General features: G+C 39.7%; 1 protein-coding gene across 4 annotated transcripts in view; it reads left to right on the top strand.

Annotated features, from left to right (window-relative positions):
* CACNA1G (calcium voltage-gated channel subunit alpha1 G) overlaps nt 1–23897 on the top strand; it is a 419473-nt gene that overhangs the window by 176510 nt on the left and 219066 nt on the right. For all 4 annotated transcript variants that reach the window (XM_087887148.1, XM_087887147.1, XM_087887145.1 and 1 more), the window contains exons 2-3: nt 12689–12800; nt 14345–14478. In XM_087887148.1, coding sequence (XP_087743274.1) covers nt 12689–12800; nt 14345–14478 — 246 coding nt within the window. The remainder of the gene's footprint in view (nt 1–12688; nt 12801–14344; nt 14479–23897) is intronic.

Raw genomic sequence — 23897 nt, 5'->3', positions numbered from 1 at the left:
CCGTGATAGGAATCCCACAGTCCTTTTGATTAAACTGTGCACCAGGAATCATTTTGGGCTGTAGATTTCCATATTTAAGAACCAAAAAGGAAAACTGGACTATTTCCATGCAAGGAAGATGGGGCTTCCAAAGACTTCGCTTGAATAAGTGCTTAGAAGCCTTTAAGACTTTCCTTTTCTCGCGCAAGGACTAGCCTTGAAAACTCTGCTATTGCTGATATCAAGAGGCTCTACTTCATGATGACATGAAGGGAAGCTTAACCACTGCTTTTCTATTCAAATGCTGGTATCAAGAGGCTCTAGTTTTACATTGTACCATTCCTGAACTTCCAGGATGTAGTGGCCTTGCAACTGGAGGCTGTTAGAATTCCAGCGTGACATTTCTGCTTCTCTGTTGCTTGTTCATTGGGTGTTCTCTTGCCCCCAGAATGGTTTCAATGTCCTTTTCAGGTTGCAACCACCAATGAAAAGGTCAGGGTTATTTTAAAATAGTTTCTAATGGAAACTAAGAAGCTTGAATTAAAAAACAAACAAACCCAGATGTTAATCTAAGCATGAAAAGGGATTGAACTCAGTCTGGGGAGAACGCTCCAGCAGACAAATACTGCCATCAGTGGTGCTCCACCTTTGGCCACCTGTATCAGTAAGAAGCCTAGGGAAGAGTATTTGAAGTGGAACTTATTAAATTGACAAGCTCTTCTGAGACAAGTCAATGATCCCAAAGACTTAAGCAATTTATACATTTGCATTTTGTATTTTGATGGATATGTAAAATCTTTAAAAGACTTCTTTAAAAATATACAGTGTAGAGAACTCTTAATTGGTAGTCTACATAGAAATACAAGATATTGCGAGCAAAATTAATGGGGAGAGAGGGAATTTTTTTTCCAGTCAGTTACTCCAGTGTTTATCTGACAGTTACTTACAATCCCTAAGAAACTTCTGCAGCCATGAGGAAACAATGAGAAAAATAATTGGTAGTATTGTTTTCTTCACTTTGCATAATGTTTGTAATTGTTCCACTAGGCAAATCTATTTGTCTAGAAGAAAAGAATCAAGGATTCAGTAAATACTTGTTACTTTGAAAGCTGTGCTGGGTGATTATATGATCATTATATGATAGGTGATTATAGGATGCATGTAACTTTGGATATTTCAATAGAGGCCTACTTGAAGTTGGAAAATAACTCTTCTCCATTGTGTAAAATTTGGTTAATTTTGTTTAGTAGCAGAAGAAAGAAGAAAATGGATCGGACTAAGAATGTTAAAAAAGTTTCATCTTTATAGTGGTTCAATGGATAAATTTCCTTTTAAGCTTTGATGCTACATTGTGCTATATGTTGGATTAAATAGAGTAGGACTCTTCCACCTTAATGCATGAATTAAAGTATTGCCCTGTTTTTTTATAGCCTATGGTACATTTTGATTTATTTATTTTTTTAAGAATGTGTAAGTATTCCCCTGTTATCAAAGTAACCCGTGCCATGGGTTACTTTAATCTATTCTGCTTGTATTTTACTAATACTGTATAGACCTTCATCTTTGCGCTAGGCTGATAGGACAGGAAACATTTAGTCTTTCATTCTCACTTTAAGACCCAGTAAGCTTTGTTCATCAATTCTTTCAATAAAAAACATCCTTTGTTTAGAAACTCAGTTGTTACGGTGGGCACTCAGAGACTACAGAGCTGTGTTGGCACAGTGGTTAAAATGCAGTACTGCAGGCTAATTTTGCTGCCAGCTGGCTGCCAGCAATTTGGCAGTTCAGTTCTCAGTGGCTTAAGGTTGACTCAGCCTTCCATCCTTCCAAGATCAGTAAAATGAGGACCCAGATTGTTGGGGGCAATGTGGTGACTCTATAAACTGTTTAGAGAGGGCTGTAAAGCACTGTGAAGTGGTATATAAGTCTAAGTGCTATTGTTATTCACATGGATTACTTAACCATGAATAAACTACAACTATCTTATATGTTGAGCCAAAACCAAGCATACTACATATGATCCCGGTCACTGCTTATATCAGGGTTTCTTTTTTTAAAAAAATTATATATATATATATATATATATATATATATATATATATATATATATATATATATATATATATATATATACACACACACACACACACACACACACACACACACACACACACACAGAGAGAGAGAGAGAGAGAGAGAGAGAGAGAGAGAGAGAGAGAGAGAGAGAGAGAGAGAGAGAGAGATGTTTACCATGTAAAAGTTTTAAATTGATGCATTTGCTGTTGCTAGTGCTTCTCAAAATTGCGATTGTTTGATGGGATTTTAGTACTATATTATTTTTCAACCTAGATTGGCAAAAAATTTGATTTTATGGCCCCTTATGAGAGTCTTGGGGGACATCACAGATCCTAGGACCACATTTTAAGAAATCTTGGTCTAAATTATTTGTTTGTCAGGTGGCTAATTTATGAGATTTATAGGGCTGCCTTATCTCTGGTTGGCTCATACCAACAATGATAAAAACATAAAAGTAACATGAATGTTCTCTACTGTTAGAGGAAAATTGAAATTAGATTTAGCGAGGAGTGGCTATTCTCCCACTTACAAAGAATACCTCAGTTTGTCAATGCGCTGGACATTGCAAGGCCTGAATGCTCAGATCTGTTATTGGTACTTCTCACATAGTTGGATGGCCTTAGACCTCTTAATCTTGCTAGAACTTCCACTTTTATTCCTTCCATATGTCTTATTTTGTGTTTACTGCTGAAGCTGTGGCAGCAGCTGAAAAATTCAATAAGACTGGTTGTGCCCTGGCTAATTGAAGCATTCTCCTTTGTCAGCTGCTCAGCTCAAATAATGTCAAGTAAAAAAGTAGTATCCATCAGCATTTTGTGTATCTCCAAAATCCCATTAGTAGTAGAAAGACCTGGAAGTTTCATTTGGCAGAAAAAGAGGGAAGAAGAGAGTGGAAGAATAAAAAGCAAGGGGGAGGGAGATACTTCCATCGTTTGTTCATTAACATATCATATTAAGCACTATCCATCTTAGAATTACTCTTTTCCCACAAAAATGTTTTTTTTTCCCTTAAAAAGGGAATATATGCTGATTTGGGGATGGGGCGGGGCAGGGGTGAAATCCAGCAGGATCTGACAGGTTCTGGAGAACCGGTAGCGGAAATTTTGAGCAGTTCGGAGAACTGGCAAATATCACCTCTAGCTGGCTTCAGAGTGGGGTGGGAATGGAGATTTTGCAATAGCCTTCCCCCAGGAGTGGGGAGGGAATGGGGATTTTGCAGTATCCTTCCCCTGCCATGCCTACCAAGCCACGCCCACCAAGCCACCCGACACCCACAGAACCGGTAGTAAAAAAATTGGGATTTCACCACTGGGCGAGGGGAGTGTCTCTCAGTATAATTTAGGAGGGAAATCAGCCAGGGCAATGCTTTTTGTTTCTTTCTCTCCAGCCCTTTTGCTGGGCCTATGACAGCTATGTAGAATTTTAAATAGCAGCAGCAACAATAGAAATTCTGTGGTTCTGTTGATACATAGCAGACAAATTGCTGTCAAAATAAGAGTAGTAGGTAGATGGAGGGATGATAAACACTTGCCTTATATTTTCGTATAGCTGCATTATGGGATTTATACAGTAAGAACAGAATTGACTGAAAGATTTATCTCCATTAATTATATGGAAATGCCATCTAAAGCTTCTTAGGGGCCAGTGTGATGTAATGGGTAATACTGGTTTTGAATGAGGTTGTTTTTACTGCCTGATTTTAGACCTAATCCAGAGAATACTGAAATTAGTTGTTTTTAATTTGACTGAAGAAAGACACCTTAGTCCACTGCAGAGAAATCAAGAAATTGAATGGACGCTGTCTTTCTGGAGCCATCAAGCTCTCTGTCTGTTGATGTACCAAATTCTAAGAATATTGGCCAGGCTGAGATGAATTTGGGGAACTGATGTGGCAACCCAGTCAAATCTACTGGAATTTGGGATACGCTGTATTAAATTGAAAAATTGTCTATTGGTGATGGGCTATTGTCACACGATATTTAATCTAAACTTAGAAATTGGATCACCATGATCATACATAGGGTAGTGAGTTTATGCTACAAGTCATCCTACTGAAAAAATATTGATTTGGACCTCATTAGTTGTTATAATATGATTGGCAAAAAGGAACTGAATAATACTCGGTATGTGTGCGTGCTTGCTTGTGCCTGTGCCTGTATGCTTACACACACAGACACACACATGCCTTCAAGTTAGTTTTTCACTCCTGGCAACTACCTGAACAATCTTTGCAATTTTCTTGATAAGGACCTGATGATATGTTCCTGCCTCTTTCCTAAGGTTGAGAGAGAGCAACTGTCACTCAGCTGACTTAGTGCCTGAAGAGAGACTAGAACTCACAATTTCCCAGTTTTTAGTCAGATAAATAATGTTCTCAAATAATATCATATATAGAGAAAATTTAGATTAAGCCTTTTTCAGTGAAAGAATGTGAGAAGATTCAGTTACTGTTCAAGTCTTTCTTCCATGCAGACATTCTCGTCACTTCTACATTTCTTCTAGGATAAAGCTCCCCAGTCACTGAATACTGAGTCATCCCAACAGAATTGTCTTAGTGTAAGGCTAACTGCTAGTTATATTTATGAAATAGCAATAACCTTCAAGACATTTAAATTGAAAAACATCTAAGGTAAAAGAACTCTACGTACTGGTTTTATAGAGCTATGCTGGCAAATTATGGCATTGCTTGTGAGACAGTTTAATTGTTCATCTGAGCTTACCCTATGCTCCTCATGGAGAAATTTCAGTGAAGGACAATGTGAAATAGGTAGTAATACCTCTCCATGGAAGGAAGGGCTACATACTGCTGGGTAGGGTTTTTTTTAATTGCTTGGCTGGAAGCATTTGTTGCCATTCTTTCCTTCAACTTTACTCTCACCCTCTTTTATGTAATTTTAAAGTCATCTCCGCTTCTTACAACCTATTATTATTATTTATCATTAATGGAAAGAATATGCAAGAAGAAAGAGGAAATGTGCATTTGCTTGGGAATCTTGTAATCGAAAATGGATTATACAGAGAGAAAAGGGGGCTGCCTTTGCCACTATGCAATTAGGGAGAAGAAAGAAATGGGAAGGGAATTGAGGAATCTCTAACAGTTTCTTGAATTCCAAGAAAGGTCCCTCCCTCCTTCCCTTCCACAGCTTTGCCTACCTTCCTTTCCACCTGCTTGTTCATCACAAATGTTCCATACAAACCAGTCATGATGAACTACTGTATTCACAACTCCTGTTTCAAACTTCAGGCAGCCTTGTTGCTACAGTTCCCATGTATGCTAAAATACTGAGAATTTTTCCTGGCTCCAGCTGGCACCTTAGGAACTGGGCCAGGGGCCTCATCAGCATGTAAATATATGCAGATTTGCTTTTGACACACACACACAACTACTCTTCATGGTGGAAGAAGACTAGCAAACTATAATATGGTACTAGCAATGGTGGGTTCCGCCCGGTTCTGCCGAGCCGGTAGCGGTGACGATATGATGTCACCGAACCAGTTCTGCCCCCCCGCCCCCCACCCCCCGTGTTATTCTTACCTTTTATTTGGCCCCACCCCCAACCTATTGCTACCTCCTGAGTAGACCAGTGCCTGCAAAAATACATGAGTAGATCAGTGCCTGCAAAAATAAATGGGTAGATCGGTACAGCTCTGCAAGCAGTTAAAAGCCTGGTAGACCAGTACCTCTGCTAAATCCTAAATAATTGTCACATGACCATCAAGCCACGCCCACAAAATAAGCCACGCCCACAGAACCAGTAGTAAAAAAAATTAGAACCCACCCCTGGGTACTAGGAAGGATTAAAAAGTAAGAAGGCTTTCCCCTTGCTCTCGTTGCATGGTTTCCTATTAACTGCAGGAAAATATCTTTTGGCTTTTGATCAGCCATCAAATCAACATATCAACAAGGAAAAATGGCTAGAGGTTCTGGTAGGTTTGAGGAGTTGATAGGAGGTTGACTTCTCTCCTTCCCGTAATTCCTCTGCACATCACTCATTTGTTATTAAAAACATCAGGGACTGCTCCTGATTGCTCCCCATGCTCCTTAGTTGACTGATGGAGAAAGCGAATTAAGGTCTTGGTACAAGACAGGTGAAGTCAAAGGTCAACTGAGCCATGTAGTTTGCCTCTAAAGAACAGAGAGAATACAATTGTATGGAGTGGAATAAAAATGTATATAACAAGAATGTAGAAATGTATAGTGTTAAAGATATAATTAAAATATTATATATAGATAAAGATATAATTAAAATTTCTATAATGGGAGGAGAGAGAAAAAAGAAGAAGGATAACGGGAAAAAACGAAGAAGAGACATAGGGGAAAAAGATAAAGTAATAGAAGGAAGACCATGTTGAAACAATGCTTTAAAATGATAATATACTGCATCTATATGTTGTATGTGATGTGAATGTTATATATGTGTTATAATAAAATTACAATTTAAAAAAAAAAAAAGAACAGAGAGAATAAGAGATTTTAGGATACGGGCTAAGGCCCTAGAGGGAAAAGTGCAGTCATGATCATGGAGGCTCAACACAATTATTGTCCTTCATGGAAGGGTCCCTTTTTGTGATCCTTAGGCTGACAGCTGAGTTTCCTATTGGCAGTAGCTCATATAGGTTCATTGCTGACCGTCATCAGGGTAAATGATCTTCTTTTATTCATCTCTAGAAATTCAAGCTGAAATCAGTTGTATTGCACAATGCTATCCCAGGCTTCTTTAGCTGTAGCAACAGACTGTTCTTCAAATGCTTGCATCTGAATAATAATCCACAGTAAATATATTTAGTTTGGTTTTCTGATAATCTTGGAAGTTTTGGGATGATTTTTTAAAAATGGGCAGCCCCTGGGTCATTGTTTTTTTTTAATTAATTAATTAATTAATTAATTAATTAATTAATTATTCAAACACGTACAAGATAACAGGTATAAGCATAAACATGGACATGAACACAGGAAATGAGTACAAATAAATGGGGACAGTAGGACAGGGACGGTAGGCATGCTGGTGTGCTTATATACGCTCCCTTTACAGACCTCTTAGGAATGGGGTGAGGTCCACAGTAGACAGTTTAAGGTTAAAGTTTTGGGGGTTTGAAGATGTAACAACAGAGTCAGGTAGAGCATTCCAGGTGTTGACCACTCTGTTGCTGAAGTCATATTTTCTGCAATCGAGTTTGGAGGGGTTTACCTTGAGTTTCTATCTATTGTTTGCCTGTGTATTGTTGAGGTTGAAGCTGAAGTAGTCATTGACAGGTAGGACATTGTAGCAGACACTTTTGTATACTATGCTTAGGTCAGACCATAGGCGGCATAGTTCCAGGTTGTCCAAGCCCAAAATTTCAAGCCTGGTGGCATAAGATATTCTATTGTGAACAGAGGAGTGGAGTACTCTTCTCATGAAATACCTCTGGACCCTCTCAATTGTATTAATGTCCGATATACAGTGTGGATTCGAGGCAGATGAGCTGTATTCAAGAACTGGCCTGGCAAAGGTTTTGTATGCCCTAGTTAGCAGTACAATGTTACCGGAGAAGAAGCTTCACAAAATTAGGTTAACAACTCTTAATGCCTTTTTGGCAATGCTGTTACAGTGAGCTCTGGGGCTTAGATCGTTTGAGATGAGTACTCCTAGTCCTTGACAGAGTGAGGGTCATCTACAAGGTCGTATCCGCATATAGTTACATACACACACACACACAGAGAGAGAGACATACACACACACACACACACAAACATGTTTTCGTAGATTTTCACAGGTAGAGGTATGCAAGTCTTGGCGTATTCGGGTCTTTTCCCGTGTAAGATTGAGAGTATCTTGGCGACGTTTCGACGAGGTCGTCATTCGTCATCTTCAGGCTGGTGCCTTCGGCTTCGTGCCTGTGCAAGCAAAGCATGATCGGAGCTGCCGTCTCTCTATAAATACTGGTGGGGAGGTGTGGGGTGCTGGCTTTGTTGCTGTGAGTTACATCTTGATTAATTGATGGAGTTGATGTTTGCAGTTTAGTCGGCTGTTTCGTAACATCCTGTGTGAGTGAGGTCCTTGATATGTGCCCATTAGTCTTTTGTGTTTTAACGACCTGGGTAATGGGCTGGGTAGTTGATGTAATGTCCTGTTTGGACCTCACCCATATGTATGTAAGTATGTATGCATGTATGTATGTATGTATGTATTGTATGTATGTATGTATGTATGTATGTATGTATATAGTTGTGTGATGGCATACAACCCCTGAAAATTTACCAAGTTTACCAAGAGAAAAATGATACGGTAGCCACTAAACAGCAAATCCCCAATGAACATTATTATTGCTGCTTATGCTGTAGCCCAAACACAAGTCAAATGCTAAGCCAAAAAAACTAAGTTTGTGAAAGTGTTTATCTATATATGGACCAACAGTTCTCATCAAAGTTTTACAAAGAAACTTTTGCTCAGCTTCCAGTTACTCCCTGAAATACAGAGTTCTGCTCTAAGAAATTGGGGATTCATAGACATCTCTCCTTGCAACATTCTTTGCATGTTTATAAGTGCTTAGAACTGGAAGCTGTGAGGTTGATAGGTTTTGAAGGTTGGTGCCTAAAGAATTGGTTAGTTTTTATATAGAGACTGCTGTTTAATTCTGCGCTGATGCTGATATTTAATGCTTTCGTTTTATTTCAAAGAAATGTTTACACGTTTTGAGAACAAGAATTCTGGCTCCTAGCTTAGATTACAGCTTTCCTGGAAATTCATCTCACATAAAGCAATATGGGGGGCAGACAGAATGAGCAACAGAGAGAAAGTGGTATAATTGCCTTGAAAAGTAAAGTTCCTTTCATTTTGTGTAGTTTGGGTGATCTCCATCATTGGAGTCATTGGCTTTCACACCTTTGCTATCAATGAGATGCAAAGACTTTAATAAAATAAAGGCTCATAACGTAACCAGTTGGGCAATCCAGATTGGTGACAGAAGGAATATATCAAAAAAGCGAGGGAACATGTTAAATGCATAGCACACATTGAAAAGGATGGAATCAACCTGATCAAGACTCTGTACAAACTTTACTGTGTCTTGCCACAAAATATAAATCAATGTTTATTCCTGTTTGATGATGGTCTTTTTAACAGGAGGAAAACAGGAAGAAATAATTCTACAAACCAAGAACGGGGACATTTTATAGCCTGAGAGCTATATCTCTTGGGTTCCAAAGTCTAACATGAAAAAGCCTTCAGTTTTGAGAGTTGTTTGCTTTCAGTGTAGCCAACGGAAGTGACAGGCCTAATGCCTCAGGTGTCTTCAGGGAGACTTTTGTGGTACAGTGTGACAGAGCCTTGGCCTAGTCTCCTCATCCCCAGCCTTTCAGCCTTGCTGTATGCATGATTGGCATCAAGCCTGATAACATCACATGGCAACCTTTGACAACTGTCAAGACCTACTCACCAAGTTTGTTTTTGACAATGTCCAGATTTCAACTGATTCGGAGATGCCTGGAAGAAAGGAGTGACCTGCAAAGAGGAGTTCTCAGCATGGTTGGTGTAAGACTTCCAGTATGAGAACTCCCAAGGCTCAAATTTAGCAGAAACTGCCCAGGCAGCCAACATGGCACAGCTAGATCAGGATCTTTCTTACAGACTAGAATGAAGCTCTTTGAAGCAGCTGGTACTTTGTCAAAATGGAGCAAACACTCTTTCTTTCTCCTGCCTTTCCCATGGTTGAATTGTTATTTGGCCCAACATGTTCAGCCTTGGAGCTAGGCAATACTTAGTTGTTGACAACCATAGTTTCCACTCTGAGAAGAAGAAATGTTTGGAAATTAATGTTTCGCCCAAAGTAATCTCCCCCAATCCAGAAACTGCACTGTCTAGCTTACCCTTTGTAGCATCTTGCTGAAGGCCACCCAAAACTTCCTTGGCAAGTATATGTGCAACTATTTTTTTTAGTCCATTAATATTAGGTATCCCTACATAACGGTGTTTATGCGCAGCAATAGTCCATAGTTGGAAAGATAGAAGAGATGTAAGTATTTGCCTCTGATTGGATTGCTCATAAAATTGTCAGAGGTTGTTACAACTAGGTTACTTCCAAATGTAGTCCCAAACTAATCCATGTTGCAAGACAGTTAATTGCCATTTCTTTACCATCATCCAAGGTTGTCCTGAGTCTTATGTCCTGAATTATATTCTTGTGGCACTGTTTCTGGTTCAAACCATGGGAACTGGATGGCTGTAGGTAGAGAAAAGAAACAGTGGGAATCAAATGAAAGTGCTATGTACACTTGGAAAAAATGTATGAGAGGGAAAAATATCAACAAACACAGATGTTGCTTAATGCATCAGTCTGTGTTCCATCTGATCAGTATCTCTGGGAGCATGTGATTTTACAAGCTTAAGAGACGACATAATATTTAGCTCAGAATTTGAAGTTTGAAGTTCTAGTTGCTAATGGGCCCTTTTAGCTCAAGGTTCTTTGAATTTTGGCAATTTCTATGGCTGAACTTGCCTATGTAAAGAGTAGCATGCTTTACTCCTCTTTCATTATGGAGTGCTTCTTCCTCCATGTTCCTTAGCAGAGGGCCTCATAACACATCAAAAGTTACAGCACTGGCCTCTCACTGACTCCTCATTACCTCAAACCTTTAAATAATTTCAGAATTCCATTCAACCACTTCTGGTGGAATTGTTCAAAACAAGAGAGGCAGGATGGATTGTAAAATTCCATCTGTTGTAACAGTGATAGAGATTTGTACTAACAGGCTAGTTTCCAAATTTCCAAATCACAGAACATAGTTTTTTATATGAAAACCAGTAGAAATATAATAGCCCTTGGTATAAACTTGATCATATAACTTCTTTCATAAATAAACTTACAAAGTGTTATGAAGTACAGAAAACTATCAAAAATTATACTAGACCTTAGGTATGTTGAAGCCATTATTATCCATATTGCAAAAGAGAAAAGCAGAAGTCGCCCCAGCAGTCCATCACAATGACATGTGTGCAATGCTTTGGTTATGGGCTTGCCTAATGACTTAACCTCTGCACAAAACTGGTTCTTGACATGTCCTTTACCACATGTTATTTCACTTCAGGAAGTTGCTGTGAGAACACATTCATGTTACTGTTCATGAAATCAAAGCACTCGGTGAATACTAATCAGTGTGGTGTGCCATGATTCAGTTTTTGACTATTGAAAGTCTGCTTCCAACTGAAAAGTACCACTCAATGCAGGATGTTTATGTTGATGACTATGTTGATATGAATATTGTGCATCACTGGGCCGAAAAATGTCAAGATGGTAAATCAGGAAGATTTTTCATGATTAAGGACAAAATAGGTGACCTATGACAGCAACTAATGAGTTTCATATGAGATAGGTTGGTGAACTAATTGAAGACAATCAGCTGATCGCTCAAAGTGAAATTGCTGTCAAGCTTTGCTTTTCACAAGAATGTGTGGGGTTACTTTATTGATCACATTAATGATCTTCATTATTATTGTTCAATATCAGAAGGTCTGTGCAAGAAGAGTTCTTTGAATGCGGAGGGTAGAAAGAAATAGAAAAGTTTTATATTTCAAATAAAACCTTTAAGAGTTGACATTTTGCAGTAATGGTTGTCACACTACAGAAATGAAGGTGAGAAATTTCTTCCACAGATCACAATAGGCAGTGAAACAGGCTCATCATTAGTAACTATAAATGAAGTGTCAGTCCATGAATATCATCTTGAAACCTTTGGGGGGTGGGTGGAATTAAAATTTAGACCTCTACAGGAAAACTCTTGATTTGGCAGTTGCAAAAATGGATTTTCTTGAACTGGCATTACTAGCAACTCAGAGCACTACAATGCAACATCCAAAAGTTTTAAACAATATTTAAGCAGAGTTTGGAAGCACAAGAAGGAAATTTTGATACAATATCACATTGCTTGGCCTCATATGTCATGAGCTACCCAAGAAACTAACCTAAGTTGATTGTCACCTTTTAACTTCATCTACCATGAAGTCCCAACTTGGTGCTTCCACCTTTTCCCAAAATTGAAGAAATACATTTTTGTTTGATTCAGAAAAAGGTAGAAAGGATTGTCTTGACATAGTTGAAGAGACAAAGCATGGGGTTCTTTTATGATTGCATTATTTAGCCTGCCAATTGTCAATTTACTGCAGAAGTACAGTAAATGGTAGCAATATAGGGAGAAATAAATACAAGTAACAAAGGAGCTCATTTCAAAGATTATTTTCCTAATTCATGTATTAAAATATTCCAAATGTGAAGTTATAGAGGTGGAGGCGTTATTTTTCATTTAACCCTCGTATCTTCCCCAGGATTTGCTGGCCAAAGATAGGAAGCAGGTAAAATCTGTGTTTTACAAAACTGCAATATGAACTGGGGTGCATATGGATGTGACTGGTTGGTAGGAGCAAGATACATGATTTTCTTTTTTGGAGAAGGTAAATTACAAAGAAGTAGGATTGTTACTGTTACAGGAAGATACTGGCACTCAAATTCACACAGAACATGTTTTTGCTACTCTTTTCTATAGTGCCTTAACTAAAATATGCATACAAATGCCTCCATTTCTTTCCCTTAGAATATGTGTTTCATTTTAAAGTCATTTTCTAAACTTGGTCTTTTCCTTGACTGAACCCTTTTGCACCTGGTTTGAAAGAATGAGTATGCTGGTAATTCTCCTGAACTGTGTCACTTTGGGCATGTTCCACCCTTGTGAAGACATGGGCTGTGACTCTCCACGCTGCAAGATCCTCCAGGTAAAATTTGTTTTATCTGTACGCCAGTTTGTCAAAATGTAATACAAGAGAGAGGCCTTAGCTTAGTGGAAAAAGAAGCTCATGTTTTGACTGCATCAAGCTTCAGGTTCAATCTCTAACATCTCAAGCTTTCTTTTTAATTTTGTTTAAAGGACCAACTAGGACTCTATATGGGGCTCCCCTTGAAGCTTCAATTGGTCCAAAATGCAGTGGCCTGCATGGTTTTGTGCAGGCCTAAACGTGCATATGTGTCATCTCTCCTCCTCGAGCTGCTTTGGCTGCCAATTTGTTTCTGGGTCAAATTCAAGGTGCTGTTTGTCACCTTCAAAGTCCTACATGGCTTGGGACCAGGTTATTTGAAGGACTATCTTTCCTGGTCCACATCTACCTGACCCACAGAGCAGGGAGGCAGGAAATGCTACAAGTTCCCTTTCCTAATGGCCTAGCAGGATGAAGAACTAAGGCCTTCTCCATGATGGCTCCCTCCTATGGAACATCATCCCTGAGGAGACAAAATTGGCCCACACTTTGACACTTTTTTGCAAGTCCCTATGGGTTTGCCTCAGAGGACCCAGAGTTGGATGGAGCCCATCAAATGACTTACTTGATTGTTTGTTGTCATCAGGGGTGGGAGTAGGGGTTATTGCTTTTTATTGTTTTATATATTGGGTTTTATGTTTGTAAGCTATCCAGAGTCACTGAAAGTGAGTTGGTAGGTCCTATAAGTGTTCACAAATAAAGAAATAAGGAACATGATATACAAGTCTGAGTGAGAATAGCTCTCATGGCAAATGTTTTCACCTGATTTAAGACCTTGTATCCTGTATCTTACATTCCATGGATGTAAGGAAGTTCTGTTAGATGCAATTTTTTCTCTGGTCTGTTTGCCATATGGGTAAAGAATCAAAATGGATTTCTTACCTATCATTCTTGATCCATATGCATAGTTTTCATGACATATATCCAAGGAAAGCAGTAAATGCTAAATTTACGGCAGAAACTAGCAGGAATTTGAATACTCGGAGCCAAACATTTATTTGGGATGGAGAATTCTCCTCAAATCCAAACATTACTCAGTGTGGGAGATCCACTGAGAACTGCAATTTGGACCTAAAGAGGAAGCAAAACCACCGATTCCCACTGTTAAAATATAGGGGAGTTGTTTTTGACACAAAGTGGGACAAACAATCTGTCATATGAGGGTAATTCATAGTCTAGTTTGTTCAGATCTTGGCTTCTTACCTAAATAAATCTGGTTGTGGTTGGAGACTCATAGCCAACTTGAGTAGGCTTTCTTCACTCACTTTGGCACTGGAGGTGAGGAAACATCCAGTTCATACAGCACTTTCATCCCACTTCTGGGGATAAAATAATTTCCTTGCCCATCATTCTTTTGCACTTAGAAATGTGGGAAGAGTTGCCTTCAGAAGCATTATAAGATTGTGATGGAGGATGGCCTTAGAACAGATTGGATCAGATTTCTTGAAAAATGAACTGCCACCAGCTCAGATTTTTGTCACAGATTCTGCTTCTTTATCTTCCAGAGTTTTGATGATTTTATCTTTGCCTTCTTTGCGGTGGAAATGATAATCAAGATGATTGCCTTGGGGATTTTTGGGAAGAAGTGCTACCTGGGAGACACGTGGAATCGTCTGGATTTTTTTATAGTTTTAGCTGGGTAAGTCAGAAATTAATTCTCAAACAAAAAGCAATTTTCTGCTGAAAACAGCTGAGAAATAGATTATCGTGTTCATATTTCTTAGTTATTACATGTAGCTAAACAGAACAAATGTAGAAAGTTTTAGCATAATATTGTTCCTAGCGCAAATTGTATAGAGTTTCAGTTGCTTAGTTCTACTTTTTAATGTTTCTAGCTTTATTCTGGCAACCTTTCTCTCCCAGGGCCCCTCCAGATGTGTTGGGAACTGCAATTCCCAGAGTGCAACCAATGGCAGCCTCGGCTAAAAATTCTCAGCACTGCAATCCTCATACACGCCAATTATACCATACATACAAAGAGCAAAAATGCGACAGAGGCCTATTATTTATTTTGCCCCATTCAGAATTACATGATAGATGTCAGCGAACATTTCCCCGGCATTTGGAGTACTTTCTTTCAGCTACTGAAAGACATTAAAGGCACTATAAATAATCTCATTGGAGATTTATGGAGTGTTTTATAAATCCCAGCCAAGAGTTGCTGTGTTCTGTTATTTCTGGTGTGCAAAGTTGGAATTTTCAGGGGCTCCTGCACAAGTGGCCTCAGAGTCATTCTCCTCTCCTTTTGATGCAAAAGACTCAGGAGATGCAGATATGGACATGGGGAGGTGGAAGATGGAAGATGAGGACATTGTTAGGGAAACCAGGAGAGCTCTAACTTTGCACCAGATCAGTTTCCTTCTATGATATACTCATATCTTTCTCCAGAAGTATTTTTTTAACCTGCAGAGAGTATAAATGAAAAGATGGTGTTTTTAATGTATGGCACATGTTCTGTTCCTCCTGTAATGATCCACATATCTATGGAAAAATTAAAAAAAAATAACCTTGGCAAACTGCAGAGGCAGATGTATTAGGAGACAGAGAGAGTCAGAAGGTCTGGATGTCCAGTTTAGCCCTACTTGTTTAAGACCAAAAGGATCAGGCAGGAGCCCATGTTTGTTAGCTCAGGGGCAGATCTTGTGTGCCATGTTTGGAGCTGCCTTCCAAAAGTGGATGGACCAGACCCATTCTGACAAGGAATGAAGGGAATGCTTTAAGCATTTAAGTACTTTTTAAGCACCCCTTAAAATGTCAAAGCCCTCCAAATGGGGATGTCTCATTCATCTAATCCAAGGGTCCCCAACCCCCAGTCCATGGACCAGCACTGGTCCACAGCATGCCAGCAACCAGGCCACGTAAACAAGCACCGCCCCAACCGCGGGATGCAGGCAGCACGTGAAACCATGCACCCTCCGGTCCGCGGAAAAACCTCTATCCACGGAATCAGTCCCTGGAGGCCAAAAGGTTGAGGGCCATTAATCTAATCAGTTGCAATTCATCATTACTGTTCCTTTTGGTTACGGTAGAGGATTTTCCAATGATTTGTGCTCCATGATGTTTACTTGGGAAAGGACATTATTTGGTGACTAAGGACTTGATTTACCAACATAAAGCTCCAGATGTGATTCCAAGTAGCAATGGAAGGGAGATTCCCCCAAACTTGCTGCCGGTCAGAGGATGCTGTATGTTACAGCATACAGTTATGCTGTAAAGGACAGGCCAGAGATCTGTGCAGTGTTTCTAATGACTTAGAGTTAACCTTGAATTTTCTGCAGGAAAGCACATGGGGCCAACCTCATTAAAATACAGAACGATGCCAATGAAAGGGAATATTTGTAGCTCAGGGTTGAAATGGGGCGGGGGTCCTTGGTGCTCTCTAAGCTTGGTTGTTTTCTTGTAGACATTTCATTACTATACTGTATAGTACTGGTGATGTTACTTAGTTTAGGGAATGAAATGTCTGCAAGAAAATAACCAAACTCAGAGAACACCAAGGACCCCTCACAGAGTAATCCTTTTTGATATTCAGAGACTATCTTGTGTATTCTTAAATCTCCAGGACTTTGTATGTAGGGAGCATCATCCCTGGGCAGCCATTCTCTATTATCCCAGTCTAAAAGAGGAAGTGAATAAGGATTGTAGGCAAAGGTGTGACAGTAGCAACAGGTGTCCCCAAAACCTCTTTGTCCCCACTGTGCCCCTTGCAGCTAGCAAATGGACAGTACGAAGGGCGTTCCTTGCCATCTTCCGTGGGCCTCCTTGCTTCCCATGGCACTCACAGGGTTAACTTTTGCAGACAGCAGCAACCAAGGAAGGCCACTGTGAAGGCTGACAGCCACAAACCCCACTTTCCTTTGTTCCCTGCCAGCCTGTGTGCTGCTTTCCATACTGTAAGGCCTCTGCAACTTTGGGCGGACATAGCTGGCATCCTCCTCAAGCATTTGCTCCAGCTCCAGAAATATGGGTAGTCTCAGTTTCATGCCGATTGTCCAAATGGATGAGGTTTCAGCGAGTTTGTTTAAAGCATGAAGGCTGCATTCCAAAAACGGGATATTTCAGTCAAAATGTGCGTGATTGCCCTTTTGTTTTGAGGGAACGCGACCAAGTTTTTGCCTTTCATGAAGTGTGTTTTTTTTTTCTTCCAGAGGCACCTGGTTTAAATTAATGGTTCTTTCTAGCACCCGAGAATCTCCTGGCTGAGGTTTCCAATCCACATGAAAAGTTCCTGGCCTTCAGCCAAGGAGGGTTAAATTTCCTTGACACATAAAGGGCTTGGAGGCTCTCTCTCTCTCTTCACCTTCCTATTGACGAAGAATGCCTCGAGTCTCTTAGACTTCTGCCCCTACTCCCACACACACCCTTTTGTGTATAATTAACTGGAATTTCCTGAAATGGACTAAAGGGTTTGAGAAATAAACCGCAATGGCCACATTTTTCGGGTTAGAAAGTCAGCAGCAAAAGCTCATCATACTGGTAGAAGCAATTTTTTTAGAGGGACAATGGGTTCTTGTAAGATCCTCCTCCTGTTGTTGTTGTTGTTGTTGTTGTTGTTGTTGTTGTTGCTGCTGCTGCTATTGCTCTTCTTCTTCTTCTTCTTCTTCTTCTTCTTCTTCTTCTTCTTCTTCTTCTTCTTCTTCTTCTTCTTCTTCTTTCTTCTTCTTTTTCTTCTTCAATTAACCTTTCTTTAATTTAAGCTATAGAGTTCAAAGCAGTGCACACAAATGTATGAGGCATTAAATCATGGTTGCAAGGATTCCTGAGATGGTGTTCCCAATCCCTTCAACCCCAGTTGTGTTTCATGTGGCAGAAAAAAAGAACTGTAAAATACATGGGGATGCAGTAATCGTATTAGCTGTAAATTGTTTTAATTGAAACAAAATGTTGGTTTCGTATAAATTAAATGTTTTGTAACTTTTTAAAATACCCAGCTTGTCTTCAAATGGATTATTGTGACCCATAGCTACCCACAGAGTTGCGTATCTTTCCTTTAGAGAGGAAGATTAAGTCAAATGAGACTTGCTTACAGCCACATGGACTCATATGTGGGTCTGGGTGTGAAGAAATCTCTGCTCAAACTTATAATCCATTGTAGTATATAAGGTCTAGTAATAGCTTAGCCAGCTCCATTATTCCAGCTCTCCAACATCTGGAAGCTTTCTCTAACTTGATGCTATCCAGAAGTATTGAAGTATTGAAGCCTGGCAGAAATACAGCTGGGATTCTGGGACTTGCTGTCTCCACAACCTGGAGGCTACCAGGTTGGAGAAGACTGGTGTATGATATAAAAATCTATGTTGGCTGCTGATTTGAGGAAGCCCTTGGCAGGCAATTCAATCTCTATTATTTTTACTAGTTACAATGAACTTTGGACAGGATTTGCTAAGAAGGGGACTACATCAAGGTCAAGGAATAATCATAATTTAACTTTGTGGTTATATAGATAATTATAGTTATGCAGATTTCATCAGTGGAGTATCAGAGAAGGTGATCCAGCAGTGATGTTGGTAGAAGTGGTGAACTCTGAGAGCTGCTTGAGGATGCTTCTTTGGGATCTCAAGCATGCTTCTCAGAGTTTCGTTATAGGACTCAGTTAAACAAAGAAGGTTTCAGATTTCCTGTTAGGTAAATGTGGATTTTGAACCCAGGACAGTCTTCTTAGCTGCCAAGGACTGTTAGTGACAGCAGATAATCTGGTATTACTTTCCCTATTTCCCTACTCTTCCTAAGGACTCTGGATATTGCCATAAATCACAGTATGGTCAAGTCCAAGTTTAAGACCTGTGATTCTTCTTGCATTAGAGTATAATTCAAATTTAGTTAAATCCTTACAGGTACAAAATGTGAATTTGACACCTGCGTAAATAACTGAAGTCCTATACAGCTTATTGTCAAAGTGGAAGTATAAGAATAAACCCAAGTCCCTAAATACATCTTACATTTGTTTATGAGTTTGTGAAGAGGGAATTTATTCTTAGTACTTTTGAAAAAGATGATCCTAATGTGATGAATTGTCATTCCCAAATTACAGAGCTGACTGTTCTGCAAAGTGAAATTCAAGTCTTCAGGTGGACACCAGATCAAGGGCAGCCATATTCTTGTCTCCTCCCTGTTTTTCAAGAGAGGGAGGTCTACATCCCACCCCCCCCCCCAACCTACTAACTCCATCTGGCCCATTCTAGAGTAAAGTTTTTCAAAATTGCTAACTTTAAGATGTGTGGATTTAAAAAGCCTAGAATCCCCAGCCGGCTGGCTGAGGAATTCTGAGAGTTGAAGTCCACACATCTTAAAGTCGCCTAGGTTGAGAAACACTAGCATAGGATAATGATTTTTCTCTCCCTTCCTCCCTTCCTCCCTCCCCTCTCTCTCTCAAAAATCACATCTTCATCTGTTGGTATTAACTCTTTGAGGTAGTCAGTCCAGAAGCACAACTATTAGTACTAACTCTGTATTATATGGTTAGATTAACAGAATCTTGCAACACTGCAAATATTTCTCTTGTTATTCTCCAGAAAACTTGGGAAGAATCATTCTGAAACACTTCCCACACCCCCTTACCTTCTGTAAGCTCAGTTACCTTTGACATGATTGTCTACCCTGTATCTCTTCCTCCTGTCTTCCAAGGTCATTCTCACATACCATTACAGTTGGCGAACAGATGGTCAGAATATCCACCAACAAATGAAAGTGCATTTTAATATCCCTTTTAAATTGTTTGTTTAGCACAGCAAACATTGATCAGAATTTGGGAAAGAATCTACTTCTGCTGAGCCCAAACTCAATTAAATGGTAGTCATTCAGAGATGATTTTGTATTTCAACTATTGGACATAAATCAAATATGTGCAACAGGACTATCAATTCAGTCTCACATTACCCGCCCCAAGGGCTCGGTTATTACATCATGGTAACTATGAGAATCCCATTTAACAATCTTGCCTTACCCATGGGGGAACTCTGGGGAACGTAGAGCATTATTTTGTGCATCCAGATTCCTCTCTGCTATCTAGGCTGCATTGCCCCTTTTCTCACCAGCACATTCTGAGAGTCGCGTGCAAAGAAGACAGCATGTAATTCTGAACATGTGTGAAGCTTGCTGAATTGAAACCTAGCCGAGGCTTCCCTCCTAGGCTTTTGCTTGGCCAATTTAGCACAGTCTAATAACATCTGCAGCGCTTTGTTCATGCCAGGCTTTGGGGGCCTATTCAGATGTGTTGAAACTCCCTTCCGAACATGCCTTTCAGAGGCCAGTCTGGACAAGATCTTCCATGAGCTGATCCTTGGTTTACACTGCAGAGGGAGTTTAACTTGCAGTAGGAAAGCATATGCCACTTGCTAGCCATAGTTGAAAATTTCAATGAGCAACCAGTTGGTTAGGATAGAGAGTATGGTGTGGTCTAGATACACAAGCAATATTGGAAAACGAAGTCAGGAGGGAATTCGGAGCAAGGAAAAAAGTACAGAAGCTTTCAAAGTAGTCATTATACCATATGGCTTAAGTGGCTTTCTCCAGAATTTAGAGACTTTTTCCTCTTTTTTTTTTTTTTTTTTTTGCTTTCTTCTGCTTCATATTTTTGGAACTATTTCTATTTTCTCCATATATATGTTTGAAGGACTAGAAGCCATTCTCCCTGCTCCATTATTAAAGCAAAGACGCATAAGAATAATTAGTCTGGAGTTCACAGTCATTCATTCTACCTTTGTTTTGTGCAAAAAAAAAATATCTAAGCAGAGTTGTATCATAGATAGGCAATGTATTTTTCAATATACTGGCAGATTTAGACATGTTTATTTATTTATTTATTTTTATTTGTCCAATTTCTATGGCCACCCATCTCACACAAAGCCATTCTGGGTGGTGTACAATAAAACCACCAATTAAAGCATTCTGCAGAACCAATTAAAACAACAAATATAATACTGCAAAAATAAAATGCAGACATTTCCCTTAGTGCCATTTAGCTCCTTCCCCTATCTAACTTTAATTTAAAAGAAAAAAAAAGAAACTCTTAGGAATATGAACTTGAGGTGGTAGAGAAGATCCTATAATGCCAGAGGGACAAATGGAGGCATTTTCAGGGTGGTCTGTGTGGTTTTTGTGATGGGGTAAGGCCTCACTGTGGCAGTCATTTTAGGACTCAGTAGACATCCCTAACGTTCCAAATATTTATTCATTCATTAGATTTATCCCCATTTTCCTCTAGGAACTCAAAACAATGTGAATACCACTACCCCTTTCAGTATTTTCCCCACATGAGGTAAATTGGCCTAAGAGAATGTGAGTGGCCCAAAGTCAATCTGTAAGCTTCCATGACTGAAAGTAGACTGAACTTGGTTCTCCCTGCTGCTAATCCAGCACCTTAACCACCCTGCTGGCCGAAATTCTAAAACGGTTGCTTGCTTCAGGCAGATATTATGGAAGGGTAGGCTGGTTTGAAATAACATATATGATGAAATATTAATGGAGTATTTAACAGATTTGCTCTCAGAACTTGCTGTGTGGTGGCTCTTAATGACCATGTCTTTTGAAGCATATGTGTGCCTGCAGAGAAGACGTTACTACTATCTTGATGTGCTTTAGATCAGGGATCTCCAACCTTGGCAACTTTAAGCCTTGGCAGACTTCAAACTCCCAGAATTCCCCAGACAACAAAGCTGGCTGTGGAATTCTGGGAGTTGAAGTCCACCAGGCTTAAAGTTGCCATGGTTGGAGACCCCTGCTTTAGATGATGCTTTGAAAGAGCCATGCTGAATCTTTGAGAGACAGGGCTACTTCCACACTTCTGCTGGGAGAAGCAGAGCCTTTTTAGATTGTTGGAAAAAATTTAATGCGAATTATCTTGATGGAACAGTATAATATTGCCCTAAGCAATGTTATGCTAGTTACATAACAATAAGTAATGATTCTTCATGCCTTTGAGCACATGGGTAGTCTTTCTCTTTTAAAAGTTCCACTACTTTGGAATTTAACCAGAAATTCAGGATAAAAAGCCACGTCAGCATTTGTTATGAACCATTTCTCTCTCACTGAAGGTCTGCCCTATTCTCTTTGGGACCCAATTCAAAGCAATCCAGCTTGCAAAGATTAACATTTTCAATATGAAATTAAATATCCTTTTTCTCTCCTGCTCCCCAAGCTCATCGACTTTCATTGAAGTTTCATTGCTGAGGAATATATGTCCCTTTTTTTCCTTCATGACTTTATATAGCTTTCCTTTCTGCAGTTATTGGGGAAAAATTAACTTTTGTCTGTCTTTATATCTATCTGTCTGTCTGTCTATCTGCCTGCCTGCCTGCCTGCCTGCCTGCCTGCCTGCCTGCCTGCCTATCTATCTATCTATCTATCTATCTATCTATCTATCTATCTATTCAGGAGTGGACTTCAAAAATTTTAGCAACGGGTTCTCTGCCCAGATGCTGGGTGGCTGTGGCCATGGTGGGCGTGACCTAGTCAGCCTCCTGCACCACAGCAGAGGCAATGTTTTTGCCCTCCGTGGGCTCCGGAGGCTTTACTCGAGCCTCCAGGAGGGGAAAATCAGCCCTCCCCAGGCTCCGGAGGCCCTCTACTGACCTTCCGGTAGGCCCGTTTTTCGCCCTCCCTGAGCCTCCGCACGCACCCTGCACTTACATGCATCCAAAACGGGCCACGTGGGGACTCTGGGGAGGGGAGGGGAGGGGTGGGTGGGACCAGCCAGGAGTGGGATTTGGGGGTTCTCTAAACTGCACAGAATCTTAGCTAGAGTTCTCCCAAACCCCTGCGAACCCCCAGCAGCCCATCCCTGTATCTATCTCATTTTTAATGGGGTAGTAAATTGCTTCAACAATGGCCTCTGGTAGGTCTGGCTTAGGGTTAGGGCAGTCCTTTTCGACTAGTATGATGTTCTGTTTATCCTTATAAATCCTGGTTCCTTCTACACAAATCTCCTGGACAAGGCCTTACCTTTACATTTTGCCCTGCTAAATTTCAAGGATTCACTGTGATTATATGACGCACGTCTTAACACTCTGCCCCAAAGTACTTTTTTATGTTTGTCCTCCCGCTTAACGGTTGAGCTTATTGGAGTCGAAAAGGAACATCAGCCTGTTATCACATCTTTCTAAAACTGCAGCTCTGCCTAGAACAGGGCTGGACATAGAAATGAGTTGTTTTAATGACTCATGTAATTATTGGTCATTATTTCAATGGTCATTCTTGAAAATTAATATTGAAAGGGTCATTGAAGGTTAACCAGGGATTTGGCGGCATACTTTGTCACCCAAAGAATGAAGCATTTCAAAACGTAAGAAGCTGAGATATATAGGACAAATATGCTTGTCACAGGGTACAAGAATTAAGGAAAGAAAGGTTCATCTAAATTTTGGTAGAGTTATGATACATTCTGATGAAATGCCTGTCTGCAGTGTTAAACATTGCTTCTGCAAGCAATACTGATTTTATGCCTTCTCATGAAAAAAGACCCACTCATAGATTCACATAGTTATAGAAGAAAGAATATGTTCTGGGTAAGTGATTGAATGAAGACACAAAGCAGTAGTTCCTTTCCAACTACATTCTGGGTAGCAGCTAAGTATTTCTTACTGGAGATCAGATTTAAAATCATACAAGTTGGACAAGATACTTTAACAACAATTTGCCCACTATTAGCTGTGTAGAGCAATCTTCAGTATATCCTAGAGGAGTCGTATGAGGTAATTATTGCCCAGTAATCTGAGTGTTTCTGTTATACCTTGTTACACATAGACACGCTAGCACACAAATTACAGAATATGCAGAGGAGTTATTTGGCAGACATATTAATGAAGAAAGTTTGTCCAAAAGAAATAGATCTGAAAAACAGCTGGTACAAAGTTCTGTTGCATCAAAAAGAAATCCAATGATAGTATACGTAAAAGTGTCAGTCATGTTGTGATTGCTATAACCATTTCAAACCTCTCTGAACCCAGGATAAAAACAGTTCTTCATCAGGCCATTCATAAAATTAGTTGCAATTTCTAGTCCTGTACCAATTTACTCTTTAAAAAAAAAAAAAGTAAGGCAAAGTTTTTAAAGTAAACATGG

The sequence above is a fragment of the Pantherophis guttatus genome, chromosome 2 (genome assembly GCF_059756535.1).
Source record: "Pantherophis guttatus breed Tessera chromosome 2, ASM5975653v1, whole genome shotgun sequence".
NCBI lineage: Eukaryota > Metazoa > Chordata > Lepidosauria > Squamata > Colubridae > Pantherophis > Pantherophis guttatus.
This window is presented reverse-complemented; position numbering and strand designations above follow the sequence as displayed.